Below are 15679 nucleotides of genomic sequence, written 5' to 3'. Positions count from 1 at the left end.
ACTTAAATTTCTCCCATTGAAATAAATGGTGCTCTGGAATACTTAACTTTGGCTTAGCCCAGTGCTTTTGGCTTTGTTAGCTCTTAAATTAGTTCTGTTCTTGTCATATATCCTGTGCTTGGTACTAGCTTGTAAATCCCAACTTTTTCAACATACGAGTGGAACATATATCCTTCTAATAGTGGCTTGCATAACCCAGTACTAAGAGCTGAAATAGTATAGTGATTAAATTCTTGAACAAAACTCTGAAGAACCATGAAACCTGCTGAGGGAGCAAACACACCAGATGCATGTGAATAGCAGAACAACCATACCATGTAGCCACTCCTGAGTTTATCTTCAAAGCATTTACTTGGCAAAGTCTTCTTAATAAAAGTTTGCATTTACTAGTAGCAGGTATCATTGTCCAGTTCTTAAAATAACAGTATTTTCTGTTGAATTACAATGTGCAAACCAATGTGAAGCAGGAATTTAATACCTTTGTAAATGTCTAATAGTGGTTCCCCTCCCCTCTTTTTGACTTTAAAAAAATTTCTCCTGATTTATAACTGGATGGAGAGGTATGCATGGGCATAAAACTCCAGGAAAATTCTGTCATCATGAGTTTGCTTCATACCAGATTGTGGGAAGTACACGCCCACCTATTCACACACATTTTACCCCTAGGCAATTCTACTATACTCTGTAATTTACAGAGATGATGAAGCAAGTTGTTCTTTAGGGGCAGTTCTTATTAACCCACCCCCATAGCTTCCCCTCTACTTTTTTAGTCATATCAACCACGGTCAGTATCACTGAGGTCCCTCCCTTCTCCAAATTCTGTCCTCTCCAAGTTCCATCCTCAAATATCCAGCAGTTTCCCTACCTGTAGGAGGCAGTCCCAGGTATGTGTTTTCTTTTACCCGATTGTGTATTTTGTATGAGCCAATGAAGAGAAAAGGAACCATAAGTAGCGAACTGAAAACAAATGGTTTATCCAGTACCTTGAAATGCTAGTTATATTCCTGCGTGGCAATACCAACTGTTTCTACAGTATATTATTGGCGTAGTTGATGGTCAGTCATTTATAAGACTTAAACAAGAATGTACTTTTCACAGTCAGTGGCTCTACTTAGATTTTAATTACGAGTAGCTGCTGAGACTTCTGAGAGTGCTACAATTTTTCATTTGTTTGAAATGATAGCTTCCAGGAACGATTAGTAAGAAAAATCCATCCATGCATTTGTTCAATTGGCATTGTAGTAGCAGATAGTTTCACAGACTGTTCCACACCATTTAACTGGTAGAAATGCCTTGATTAATGAGACTATGGATGGTGGACAAAAATCTGCTAGAAATAACCAAACTGGTTCCTTTTTGAGTATTGGCAGCATAAAACTTGGGAGCAATGAGTCTTTATTTGGCCAGGAGGTTTATTAACTCGACTGTTTTTAATATGCAATCTGGTTGAAAAACTTTAGATTAGGAACTCTGTATGTGCCAATCTTTATAGGTGGGCACATCAAATTAGCGTTTTATAGTGGTAAGCAGGAAAAAAGTGTGGTGTAATATAAAAATCTGAAATATCCTTGGGACATAATATAGTTTAAATTTAAACATTCCAGTGTGTAGCCTGCACTTCAAGCAATAATGCGAAACATCCAGTTTCTATTCATGGTTTTGGGATTAACAGAAAATAATATTTTGTTGAAGTACTTTCTCATATATAGGATTTTTGTTCTATTCAGATTTATAGAAACCTGGATTTTAGAATTACTGAGGCCTGGTTCATGTGGTCTTTGTCAGTCATTCTTCTCAATTAATATGTGCTGAAATAGCTGCGCAAATGCTGGTGCCATAAGTTAAATGCAGCCCAGATCAGTTTTGGCATACTGCCAGAAATGTAGGTTTTTTGAGCCTTAATGGTAGCATGCCAATACAGGCTGAATTAAGCACTTGGAATGTGCAGCACAGCTGTGTCACCACGGGCTGATTGGAGAGAGGTCAGCACGGCTGACTGAAAACAGTGTACTCCACAAAAATAACTCACCTGATCCACCCTTCTATTGTTTCAGTACATAAAAATATCATCTGGTACATTTTCATATTGTGTTTAGCATTATGTAGCTGGGGAAATGGAGAATTCTCGGAAAAGGAATATCGGTAACCTTTGCAGGAGAGAATTTGGTTCTTGTCTAATCCATAATGTGAATATTTTGTATTGGACATGGCTAGATTAATTCTCTTGTTGCAAATAATCAGTGACATTACTGCAATGCAGCAGACTCCAAAGTATTTTTGCGAGAGATGAAGCTCAGTCATCTGTAACACATGCAGACACACATAATAGGAGTGGCTATATGCCAACTGTGGGAGGAGAAATTCCAGGAGATCTGGCGGTGGAACCTGGGGAGAGGTTTGGGGAGGGGAAGGAGTATAATGTCATAGCATCCATTATCCAAAGCATCCATTTCCCCCAGGTGAACTGATCTCTGTCTAGCTTGGGTTGCCTGGAAGTTGGTGACCCGAGCTATACTGGTTCTCAAATAGTTCAAATTCAATGCTAGATAAATCAAGGTAGAAAGTTTCCTTTTTTGAGTTCTCTTCCTTACTGGGACCCAGCAGCCACTGCAACTGGCAAGAGAAAGGCACATTTGTGGCGATCCCAGAAGGAGTTGCACAGAACATAGCCTACATGGAAAGCTGTATAGACAACAGAAAAGAGAATGAAATAAGTAAATTGTCTGTAGGATGCAAGGAATGAACCAGCATGGCATAGTTGTTAAGAATGGCAGACTCTAATCTGGAGAACTGAGTTTGTTTTCCCCATCCTCCACATGAAGCCTGCTAAGTGACCTTAGACCAGTCACAGTTTTCTCAGAACTCTTTCAGCCCCACCTACCTCATAAAGTGCCTGTTGTGAGGAAGAGAAGCAAATTTATTTTATGTTTTAAAACTTTTATGCTGCCCTTCCCCTTGTGGGCTCAGGGAGGCTCGTAACATATAATATTTACAATATAAAAAATGGGGCCAAAAGCCACCTACACTTCAACATAAAAACGATAACTAATCCATAAAAATAACAAATGGCAATTTGCTTATTACTTGCTTTTATCCCATTCCTACCCTGATAAAAAGCCCCACTGAGGGAAACAGGGAAAAAGGAGGCCATTTAGATGGTATTACCATAACTGCCTCAACCACATGCTTGGTGGAATAGCTCCATCTTACAGGCCCTGCAGAACTGCATCTAGTCCTGCAGGGCCCGGATCTCATCAGACGGAGCATTCCACCAGGTTGGTTGAGGCCCACTGGATATCCTTTGGACCAGGGACTACCAGTAAGTTATGATTCACTGAACACAGTGCCTGTCGGGGGACATACTGGGAGAGGCAGTCCCAAAAGTATAATGACCCCAGACCATTATAATTGTAAGCCACTTTAAGACTTCTTAAGAGGGAAAAAAGCAAGGTGTAAAAAATCTACACAAATGTTCCCCAGTGTGTGAGAGAAAAGATTTGGAGAATAAAACTCAAAGTTGTTTATTATCATTAGTCTGCACATTTTGTCTAAACTTGGTTCAGTGCAGTAGAAAGTTTAGATATGCCAACCCAAACGTGTTGTGTCCCATTCCATCTTGTGGCCTAGGGTTGCTAACTCTAGCTTGGAAAATTTCTGGAGATTTGGGATAGTTCCTTGAGAGGGTAGGGTTGGGGGGTGGGCGGGCAAGTGGGAGCTCAGCAGGGATGTGATGCAATAGAGTCCACTTTCTGAAGCTGTCTTTCTTACAGGGGAAATTTTACAGCAGCTCAACTAGGTGAAAAAGGCATAGAAGATATAGGGGCAGGAGTGTGGAAGCTTCAACCCACATCCTGTGTGCTCCTTTAAGGTGTCACCCCATCCAGCCAAAGTTGCCAGAAATCCCACTTTGGCATTCTGCTTTGCTGTCCCCGCCTCTGCCTGCTGCCACTCAGAGAAATACTGATGAAATAGGGGTTGGTGATCAGCATTGCCTAACATGATGACCTCACTTCTGGTGTTAAATGGAAGTGATGTCATCCTGCTGGGGTAATGCTTTAGCATTTGCTGTTTCTTGATAATATCACTTCCAGATGAAGTAATGCCATTGCACCAGGGGCTGACATAGCTGGATTTACTCACAACTAAGTAATTTACATTTTATGAGATTATGAGGAGCTGCTAAGTGCAAAAAATTACTGAATTTCAGATTTTACACATTTTTAGTGGTGCTGTGAGGCCTCTACAATTTGACAGTTTATAACCTTATCATATCTTAATGTGACTTCAATTGTTTGTGTCTGGTGGAAACAATCTTATTTATGCTTGACATTTGGTTAAATTTACTCTACTTTTAGGTGTGTTTTGAAGGAGAAATATGTCACAGCTGGCTTCCTGAATGCTTATAAATAGCAGGACAGGGTATAAATATTGTATATAGATGCTGAATGATATGGATATATTTATATCCATCCATTAATGCAGTGATACACATTGGGAAATGTTGAAGTGGCTCAAAAAGTCTGGATATTAAACTGACCACAGGAAAAATGAAGTACCGTGTTTCCCCGAAAATAAGACAGTGTTAATTTTGTTAATTAATTAAAATAAGAGTGTAAAAATAAGACAGTATCAATTTTTGCTCCCAAAGATGCGCTATGTCTTATTTTCAGGGGATGTCTTGTTTTTCTGTGTTCTGTTCGTTGGGCATGCTTCCAAACAAAAACTTTGCTGCGTCTTACTTTTGGGGGATGCCTTATATTTCACACTTCAGCAAAACCTCTACTATGTCTTATTTTCCGGGGATGTCTTATATTCAGAGAAACAGGGTATTACATTCTAGAATAAAAAATAGGGTAGTAGCATATGGTGTAGCATAAGTGATTGTCATAAATAGTACAAGCAAAGAAGCTACATAAAAAAATAGGAAGGACAGGGAGACCTGAAACATGTTGAATGCATCTTTGCAGTATTTAAAAGGGTTTTAGAATTCTGTTTAAAAAATCCAAATACTTTCTTGAAACAAGCTATAGATCTTTATCTTATTAAAGACATAACCCATAAGGATTTTGAAAAACCTGAATGTAAAACATTCAGAATAAATATATACCTACAGGTTTGTGTCGACTATTCAGGTTTGGGCCACTGTCGGGTTTCTGAGCCTTGATGACAGAAACATTAAATAGGATTGCCAGGTCCGTCCTGGCAGCTGACCTTGCAAGGTAGTTATAACCTTTAGTTGAGTGGAATGGTTGTCCTGTTAGTTAGAAACGGTCAACCTTCAGTTGAGGGAAAGAGGCATCCTGTTGTTATTTATCATATGAACAAATAACCCTGTCAGGGACACAATGGGAATTACTTTGGAAATAATTCTCAAAGAGGAAGCCAAGTTCATCTACAGCAGCAGAAATAAATGGGAATCTTGCAATACCTTAATGAATAACAACTTTTTATTCTACCATAATTGTTTGTTTCGGAAACATTTGCCAAAAAGCTCATGCAGTCAATGAAGTGGGCTCCATGCCAGTAAGAGGTATGGTAGGATGAAAAAAAAAGCTTTTGTTAATTTTTAAAGTGATTCTAGAATGTTGTTTACTTCTGAGAAGCTGTTTGTGAAGAAAGAAGACTGGCAGCCCAGTGCAAATCCCAAGGTGTCTGAGGACAACAATACTGTCACACTAACCTGTTGCCTCCAAAGATTTTCTGGTGGTGTTGTAAGGCAGAGAAAACATTAAAAACCTTACGGCTAAAAGTCCTCTATAGGGCTGAATGGAGTTTAGGCCCTGGGCACTGTGTTCCCGGTCCTAAACCCTGGGTGGAAAGTGACTAATGTCAACTTCACTCCTGGGAACACCCCACCGTGCCCCCCTCATGCCAGTGTCTGATTGGACTGCAGCAAACCCTAGCCCCTAGCCACCTACCAGTTCGCCCACCCCACTGCTACATTTGCAAAATGTGCCGGAAAGGTGGCAAACATGGTGGAGTGAGCTTTTGTTGACTAATCCAACCTATTCACTAACCCCCTTTTGGATTGGGCTCTTTAACTTTGTCTTAATAATAGGGATGCTAGCCTCCAACTGAGACTTGACCTTCTCCCAAAATTATAGCTCATCTCCAGACTGCAGAGATCAGTTTCACTGAAGAAAATAGATGCATTGCAGGATAGATTCTATGGCATTGTCCCTCACGGAAATCCCTGTCCTTCCAATTTGGATCTGCTGATCCTATCCCCCCACCGCCCAGCCCCTGTTTTTAAGGTCAGGGCAAACCTAGCAACCCTACCTAATATTATGTCAACTATTTGAGCTACAGGAAGGGTTCAAAAGGTCGATATGTTTATCAATCAGTTACTATAATATCAAAAGATGTTTTCTATGTGTAGAGTAGCCATCACAGGTTCAGTACACCTTTCATCAGAAGCGTAGCTGGGCCAAACTGCACCCGGTGCGCAGTGTGTTTTTTCCACCCCCCATGGCGCCCCCGCCCCCCACAGCGCCCCCCCTTGTGGCACACTTCCCCGCCCCCTCCCACACTTACCTATGTTCCTTTTCTATTTCTAGCACTTTTTGAGGCTGAAAAAAGCGGCCTCTTCACAGTTCAGGGAAAAAACTGCCTGATGAACTATACTTACCAGGAGACCTTGTGAGCCCCAAGGTCTCCTGGGAACTGTAGTTCCTCAGGCAATTTTTAGCCTGAACTGTAAATAGGCTGCTTTTTTCAACTTCAAAAAGTACTAAAAAAGAAAAGGGACATAAGTAAGTGTGGGAAGGGGGGCAGGTGTGTGTGTGCCATGGGGGGTCACCACGGGGGGGGGGGGGGGACAGGGGAAAGAGGGAGGGGCCGGGGATGATTTTCCACCCCAGGCATGCGCCTGGTGCCCCATGCATCCCCCGTCCCCTTGGCGCTCCGCCACTGCCTTTCATCTAATGCCGTATGCCGTACTTTGCAGTAGGCACAAATGTCACTGTAGGACAAGATATTGGCTTATATACATGGCTGCTCCTAGTCTTGTCTTCTTCTTCCCCTCTTCCATCTCTATGTTCTTAGTTAATGGGCTTCAAGGCCAGCTCTGCAGTCTTCTAACCATGTCCACTTTTTAAAAAATCCTATTGAAAGAGGTGGGGAAACTCCTAAAGTGTTGTTTGAGGATTCCAGCCAAAAGAAACATGAAAATGAAGTCAGGGAACAGGCCTATAAAATTGTATTGATATCGTATTGTCACGTGGTTTGCTGTGAGTGTTGAATCTTTCAAACAGCTTGTTAAAGTCAGCTAGTGAGTTAGATTGAGTAGCTTAGATAAAAACTTGAAAACTTGACACTTGAAAGGTAAATATGTTTTAAATTCTACAGTAGATGATGATCCCTGTGAAAGATGGAACAGGTGGAAGCATCTTAGTTGGTGAAAAATATATTTCCCGTTCCACAAGTTAGGTTAAAGCTGATCCACAACCATGTGACCATGGCTTTCTTGAATTGCCTGGATAACATAGACAAGACATGCCACCACATCCCCTGAACCAAGGGGCTGATGAAAAACCCAACAAAGCAATGAAACCTTAGACTAGCATCCCACTCTTTGAATTTGTCCATACTTTTAGAGGCACAAGTCTGACTTTGCTTCTAAGCTGGCGATCTTGTGCTAAAGCAAACAAGGTTTAGAGCTGGGAACTTAGAAATGTGAGCGATAGTGCTGCAGGTTTGCAAAGTTCAAGTGTGTTTTATTTACTGTGCTACTTGGCTTAGAGGGGCTTTATAGCAAGTTAAATTCTTCACACTTTATTTGTAGAAAAGGCACTTGCTTCCCTGGGGCAAATAAGCATGCTGATAAAGGCTTTCAGTGCTCCGCCTACCCAGAGCAAATACAAAACTGAGCTGTTAGTTCAACTTTCGTCAGAACTCATTGAGAGATCAGATTCTTTCTATTCCCTCTCCAAATAAGTTTCTATAGTGCTTGAAAATTACAATCAGACCTATCACAGTCAACATTTTTGTTGACTGGGGTTGCCGCGCTTCTTAACTCTGTGGCTGGCTCCAAATCACTGCCTCTGTTTTTTGATACATACAAATTGGTAGCATAGAAAATGTGGACTTAAAACAAGCTACTTTCAAATTCAGAAGTTTTTTCTTCTGTAAAAAGAACTGGGCTCGTATTATCCCTTATCCCATGCTAATCACCCTGCCTTGCTCACAGTCATACCAGCTAAAGAAGATTTGCTTTTGAGGATCACATGGGTGTTAAAGTCAGGATGTGCTGAGCTTGGCTTCCTCTGCAGCAGACAGAGAAATGAGGAACTACCTTATAAGTAGGGTTGCCTGGAGGGGAAAAAAAATCCTATCCCTTTAATCCTGTCCCTTAAACTAAACATCAGGAAAAACTTCCTGACAGCAAGGACTGTTCAACAGTGGAATGTACTACTTCGAAGTGTGGTGGAGTCTCCTTCTTTGGAGGTGTTTAAAGAGAGGCTTGATGGCCATCTGTCGGGAGTGCTTTGATTGTGTGTTCCTGCATTGCAGGGGTTGGACTTGATGGTCCTTGAGGTCTCTTCCAACTCTGTGATTCTATGACTAATTTGCCAGGCAATGTTATTTGCCTCCCTGGCATGAAAAGCTTCACCTGCTCCTTTCCACACATTAAACATCTATTGATTCAAATGGGGTTTTAACTGCTATTTTATCATGTATTTTTTACATGGTTAGCCACCTTTGATGGCCCTTGTAAGGGCAGAAAGCCAAAATACAAATTCTGTAAATAAATAAATATTAAAGAGACAGGACATTTTTCACCAGGACTGTGGGCAAACCAACCTCTATGAGGAATGTTTGTGGCTTAGGGGTAGAGCATACACTTGGCATGCAGAAAGTTCCAGGTTCAATTCTTGGTAGCTCCAGGATCAGGTACTGGGTGATCTGAAGGATCTCTACCTGAGACCCTGGAGAGCTACTGCCAGCCAGAGTAGACTGTACTAATTTTGAAGGGCAAATGGTCTGATTCAGGCAACTTCCTTTGTATGTTTTAATATCCCCCTCCCCCACCCCCACTTCTCACTGTGCAAACCGCAAGCAGACTATATAATCAAGACGAAATCCTGTCCTTTGTAATCATTTAGAGGCTGAACCATAAAGGGGTAGAGGATGTATGTGACACAGAGCAACAGTGTGGACAGGTTCATTGCACAGCTGAGCAGATTCCCTCTTCTTCTTCCACTGTTCCCATTCTCTTCCACTGAGATTTGTTTGCAGCTCCCATTGTTCCAGAGCAGGGGTAGGGAACCTGCGGCTCTCCAGATGTTCAGGAACTACAATTCCCATCAGCCCCTACCATCATGGCCAATTGGCCATGCTGACAGAGGCTGATGGGAATTGTAGTTCCTGAACATCTGGAGATCCGCAGGTTCCCTACCCCTGTTCCAGAGGAATGAATTAGGTTATGCTTAAGATATACGTGGAAACGTTTCTGTGCTCATGTTTGCTACTGAGTGTTCATACATGCGTGCTCACCGCTGAGCATCTCTATATAGCCACAGTATAAAATACTGAAGGTTTTTTTTTGCATGCATCTTAAGCAAAAAAAGAGTAAACGTAATTTTAAAAAGTAATTTGGGGCCTGCTTTATCCACTCTCATGCCATCTAGTGGTTACTCTGAAGTAGTCCTACACAATCAGTTCAATATCTGGGGGTTAACTTTGTGTTGGAGCAGCCTTGAGTAATGTTAGTGGTGTTCTTGCACCTAACTTCAGTAGAATGTGTGTGTGAGTTTGTGCACACACCTTATTAGTTAGTACTGATTTCTTGAACTATGAGATCTATATTGGAATTATCTGAATGGTGCATTCCTTCTTTGGAGGTTTTTAAAGAGAGGCTGGACTTGATGGCCCTTGGGGTCTCTTCTAACTCTATGATTCTAGTTAGCAAAGTACTTATTGGTATTTCCTAGTTTTCACCAGAGCCAGGGCAGGGGGATCTCTTTAGATTATGCCCACTCTCTGATCCAAACAGTGGTAACAATAATGAAATACCTGACTTTCATTGTCCCTTAAAAATCCCACACCTTGTCTTGGCCAGTGACTCTTGGCAAAAACTGTCATGCTTCTCACTGGTGATTGTTGCTTTGTGTCATTGAGATAAAGAGAGGGTTTTAAATTTTTTGTTTATAAACAATGTTTATTTCTCCCATGTGTGCTTGAAGATCTGCATGTGGATTTCCAGTATCTCCAAGGCGGGTAGAGGGATTCATTCCATTGGTGGTGGTCATGTTGGCTGAGATAAGAGATGCAAAGTAGGTAAGTAGAGCAGTTTTCATTCGGGCCGCTACATTAGATGATTCAAGCCGTAACTTTGTTGAATGCAAAAGACATGGGATTCACCAGAAGTCTTAACTTTGTAGATTCTCAGGGTCTCCTACTTGTTAATGCCATATACCTGTACCAACAGGAACATTTCCATGGGACGGAAGGAGCAGGAGGGTGGGTAGGAGGTGAGAAAGCCCCACTTTGTGAGTGTCCTTTTATATGTAGGAGCCACGTGGTGTAACGGACATGCCCCACCCTGAAGGGCTGGTGTGAAGCAGGCCTGCTTAAAGAGGCCGGGGTGACAGTAAAAGTAGGCAGCAGGCCCTAATTTAAATAAAAGCAAGGTGATTGGTCGATGGAAGGCACTGTTGCCCCTGGCCAATGTAAGGGGGCGCTAAAGCGCTGCTAGATAACAGAAAGACAGAGAGAGCCTGTCAGACAGTTCTTTGTTAGTGGTTCTGAAGAGAACAGCTTGTGTTCAGTTGAGAGCAGAGTCTGTGGAGTGAAGTCTCTCAGCTCTGTCTCTGGTGAAAAGGAATTCTGGTCCAGCTCAGATAGCTGGCAGGATTCTAGTGACTCTCCTCAAGCGAAGGAAGCTTGTGAGAGGAAGGAAGGAACTGGCTTTTTGGTGCAGAGCGAAGCGCCGGCCAGAGGCTTGTCAGTAGACACTGACCAGACCTAGGAGTCTATCCAGCTCCTGTACCATACCAGTCATACCCCCAAACCTCTAGGTAGAGAGGGTTTGGTGTGTGTGAGTGAGTGAGGGAGGCTGTGTAATGCCTGAAACTCATAGGGCCAGGACTGTGTGTCTGTGAGACAGTGGGAAGAAATAAGGTCAAGGGTGTGTCTGTGAGGAAAAGTAAAGTATATTAAAGCCAAGTCGTTTCTGAGAGACACCTGAATGTGTCTGAGTGTGTGTTAAGTCTGAGAAACCTAAGTAATATCTGAAGCTCTGTAACTTTTAAATGACAATAACTTCTCTGAAACCATCAAGCATTAGTACCTCTCTGAGCCAGTTTAAGAAGCCTTTCTTTTGTTTTTAAAATAAATGTAATTCGTTGTGTTCAAGTTACCCTTTTGCCAGCCTGTGTTTGTGTGTGAGAGGTTGAAGAGTGCCTGCCTGTGAGACCAGAATCCCAGCCAATTTTGAGTTCCCTCCATTTTTGTACATGGGACTCTGAAGGACATTCCCCTCAGACCAAGAGCGAATGTGAGGTGGGATCCTTTATATATTTGGCAGCCAGCAGCAGTTTTGGGATTCCTAGTTCCTTCTCTTTTATGGTGGCAGCAGAGTAAAAAGAAGATCCCTGAACACTAGCCTGGGATATTTTGGGTGGCTAAAGGCAGGATAATATCTCTCCTTCGCCTGGAATATTAAGCGACCCCGTTACAAGTGGTGGCTAGCGGTGGGATAATATCTCTCCCTAGCCCGGGATATAAGGGTCCCCGTCACACGTGGCATAGTGGTTAAGTGCTTGCACTTCCACTCACACGGTCAGGAGTTTGAGCCCTCTGTGGGTCAGATATCCTGGCAGCTGGCTCATGGTCAACTCAGCCATCCATTCATTTCTTGGTTGGTAAATGACTACCTAGCTCTTAGCTAGGGAGTAAAGAATAGCCAGGGAAAGCAATGGCAAACTACCCCCCAAAAGTGGCTTGCCTATAAAATCACTGCTTGCAGTGGTACCCCAGGGTTGGATACGACTGAAGGGGAAACTACCTTTTTTTATATGTGGAAATATTCTGGTGGATGTAAGCCACCATCTTATGTGTTTGTCCCTGAAGTTTCTTGAAGTTCCTAAAATATTTGAAGTAGCAAGTAGCCTTTTTTGTAAATAGCTGGCTGCCCTATAGCATTCACTTCTTGATGAAGAAGTGGGTTTACCACGAAAACATCTTGTACTACATGCATATGCTTACCTCATTACTCCAAAATATAATTTTGGACATAGTTGAAAGATTGCCCAAAAATCTCAACAGTATGTTCAACATTTGAGATTATGACTATCATTAAAACTAAAGTAGTTAAGTCTGAATTTGCCATTAAATGTTATGCACATAGCCAAGTGGGAACAGATCATAGTGAACATATAACTTCTCAGCAATGGGTCATTTGAAATGTCTTCCCGGCTGTCTAGAGAAATTTGCCAAACATCTGCACTAGAAATCTAGGGAACATCAAGATATGAATCTCACAATTTTCAGGATGCTCCAAACAGTTAAGTTCCAAGTACTTATCTGTTTTTGTAGATGAAAGTGTCACATGTCCAACATAAATATATATAGCTCTGTGGGGAGTAGACAGAAAACATCAGGGGGGTAAACAAAGGATCTATCATCGTGTCCTATATGTTGATAGAAGAGTGATAGAAGAAGAAGAGTTGGATTTATATCCCCCCTTTCTCTCCTGTAAGGAGACTCAAAGAGGCTTACAAATTCCTTTCCCTTCCCCCCTCACAACAAACACCCTGTGAGGTGGGTGGGGCTGAGAGCGCTCCAAAGAACTGTGACTAGCCCAAGGTCACCCAGCTGGCATATATTGGAGTGCACAAGCTAATCTAGTTCACCAGATAAGCCTCCACAGCTCAAGTGGCAGAGTGGGGAATCAAACCCGATTCTCCAGATTAGAGTGCACCTGCTCTTAACCACTACACCACGCTGGCTGAAGGACTTAGCCCACATGAGAAGAGAGGATGTAGTTCTGACAATGAATTCTGTAATGTAACTCAACATCACTGCATAAACCAGTGTAGGTAATACTGTGACTATATGGTCCGTGGTTGGATTAGTTGTACAAGTCAGTTGCTCATCAATAAGCAGCCAGCGTTAAACTAATCTGCCAGTTAAACATGCTTATACAGTCTCATACTATTCATCTTTATTTAAAGAGCACTTGGGATCTGATATACAAATTGTATAAATCTGCACTCTGCCATGGATACATATGCCAGATCAAATTAACCTTCCCTTTGTATGCACAGTCAGTGCAGTGGAAGATAGTTTTTATTCATTTCTTTAATTGCCTGTGTGTGAGGCAGTGATTCAATTTACTTTCATGATTCTGAGCAGGAAGCCAGAATATTACAGTCAATGCAGATTAACTCGAAGAGATGCTTTTGTACACTTGAGGACACCACTAGAATGATAACTTTACAAGAATTGCCGACATGGAGTGCAATCCAAAGCAGAGTTACATCCTTATACGTAGCTGCCTTGGTGGCTCTTATGAGGCAGAGAGATAGGATATAAATTTTGTAAATGAGTAAATAAATCCAGTGGACCTAAAAGGTGTTGATCTGTGGACGGTTGAATTGATATTTGTTAAACATAGATGTAATCTGAGGTTGAGAAAGGCAATATTTGTGTTGCGGTCCACTCCACTCCACTCCCCTCCCCCCATCCCACCCCAACCCAGTGGTTTGATTTTGCCCAGGAACTCTCAAATTTGGTGTGTGAATTCCTTCTTGGTCCTCTCTGGCCTTTGCTGACCCATGGCAGTAAGCCTGCCATGTGGTACATAAGGATTAGGCCAGTAGAAGGCAGTAGCTGTTTAGCTTTGTTGAGCCAACGTCTCGTTACTTTGCATACCATGATCATGAGCACCATCAGTAGGAGGAATAAGTAATGCTGACACCTCCTCAGAGGAGGAGATGGAGGGGGTGTCAGTAGGCTGATCCAGGACAGATGCACTGTGAAGTTTATGCCACACACAATCCGTTCCCAGTTCTCTATACTTCTTTTATCCTTTTCAGATGAAAGAGTGTTACGCTTTGATGTGCAGGAGCAGCATGGCCTTATTCTGTCACATGTTGGCTATAGCTTTGGTTCACATCTTCATAACTTCAGCCCCCTGGATCTTGGCCAAGAACATCAACTTCTATAACGTGAGACTGCCAGTAGATCGTAAGTAGCCTATTAGCTGTGTCAGTAAAACAAGTATCATTCCTATTGCTGCTTCTCCTACTCTTGCATAAATCCATATTACTCTATAAATACCCCGAGGCCATACTATCAAAATTTCCCATACAGTCATGCAGCACTTTTCTATTTTAAGTCTTCTTTTTTAGGAACAGTAATACACTGAACAGCAAAACATTAATTTGACTGTCTTCAAGGGTGGTTAATTATTAGGTGGAACAGTTGATTAATGGTCTAATGTGCCCTTGCATGTTCATCTGATTAAGTCATCACATCATCTAATTGCGCTTCATTTGTGTTTTCAAACACTTTTGTTGTGCACATATTAAGTGGACACTTTGCACCTGTAATGGAGCACTGTAATTTTCTCAGTTGTCCCCCTGCTGTTTAGGTGTGGAGCCCTGAGATGTAAGGGGCAAACGTGCTTTGCACCCAAGGCTTAGCTGCACAGGTGTGGATTAGTGCTGGCATTCTGACAGTTGTGTACTGGTTAACGAGAGGAAAGCTTCCCACAACACCTTGCTGTTCTGCAAAAAAAGGTGTGTGGATAAATATCCCACAATGCGTTGGACAAGTATCTGATAGGCAGCCTGCTTTCTGAGGTCAAAACATTCAGGCCAATTTCCCATTTGTTACTGATCAAATAAAATTACATAGCTCCTAATGAAGTTTATAGCCACTGTTTCTTCTATATCAGGGGTAGGGAACCTGCGGCTTGAGAGCTGCATGCGGCTCTTCTGCCTTTGCACTGTGGCTCCACAAGCCGAGCCACCGGCCCCATCCTTGTCCCGGCCACTCTGCAGGCAGTGCAGGGCAGCCAGCATCTCAACTGCCCACGGCTCGAGAGCTGGGCATGGCGACGTGGCTTCTTTCCTCGCCCGCCCCGTTGGAGCGGGGTGGGCGCTTTCCCGGCGGCTGGTGCAGCTGAGCCGCCGGCTTCATCCTTGCCCGCCCTGCCGGCAGCAGGGCGGGCGCATCCATGCGTTTCTCAGAATGAGCGGAGTAAAAGGTAAAAAAATACCCTATATATATAGTGTTATCTTTATTTTAAATGTCAAAAATTATTTGCGGCTCCAAGTGTTTTCTTTTCCCGTGGAAAACGGGTCCAAATGGCTCTTTGAGTGTTAAAGGTTCCCTACCCCTGTTCTATATCATAGGATCTAAGGAAGGGGGAGGAGGGAGTCACTTGATGTCATAATTATCAGGCATTTGAGAAATTTAACTTTTTTCTTGACCATTTCCCCCCCCCCTTTTTTTTTTCTTTTGAATTGTAAAGCTACTCCGTTCCCAAGCAGCTTCAAGTGTTTTACTTGTGATAGTGTTGTGGACAATTACAACTGCAACAGATGGGCTGAAGACAAATGGTGTCCTCAGAGTAAGTGTATGGGGAATAGGCAGATATTGTAAAGCATCTGGCTTGGCCTTTCCTACTAACTCCAACATATTGTAGACTCCAAAATAAGATTGACATTCC

General features: G+C 42.4%; 1 protein-coding gene across 5 annotated transcripts in view; it reads left to right on the top strand.

The window, feature by feature from the left end:
- LYPD6B (LY6/PLAUR domain containing 6B) overlaps positions 1-15679 on the top strand; it is a 94567-nt gene that overhangs the window by 69146 nt on the left and 9742 nt on the right. For 3 of the 5 annotated variants that reach the window (XM_048487105.1, XM_048487101.1, XM_048487104.1), the window contains exons 2-4: positions 10185-10278; positions 14040-14190; positions 15482-15580. In XM_048487105.1, coding sequence (XP_048343062.1) covers positions 14040-14190; positions 15482-15580 — 250 coding nt within the window. In that variant the 5' untranslated portion in view covers positions 10185-10278. Of the gene's footprint in view, positions 1-821; positions 885-10184; positions 10279-14039; positions 14191-15481; positions 15581-15679 lie in introns of those variants that run through there. The other 2 variants (XM_048487102.1, XM_048487106.1) reach the window with 2 other exon arrangements.

This window comes from Sphaerodactylus townsendi, linkage group LG02, assembly GCF_021028975.2.
Source record: "Sphaerodactylus townsendi isolate TG3544 linkage group LG02, MPM_Stown_v2.3, whole genome shotgun sequence".
Lineage (NCBI taxonomy): Eukaryota > Metazoa > Chordata > Lepidosauria > Squamata > Sphaerodactylidae > Sphaerodactylus > Sphaerodactylus townsendi.
The sequence above is the reverse complement of the archived record's forward strand: the minus strand, read 5'-3'. Positions and strand labels throughout refer to the sequence as shown.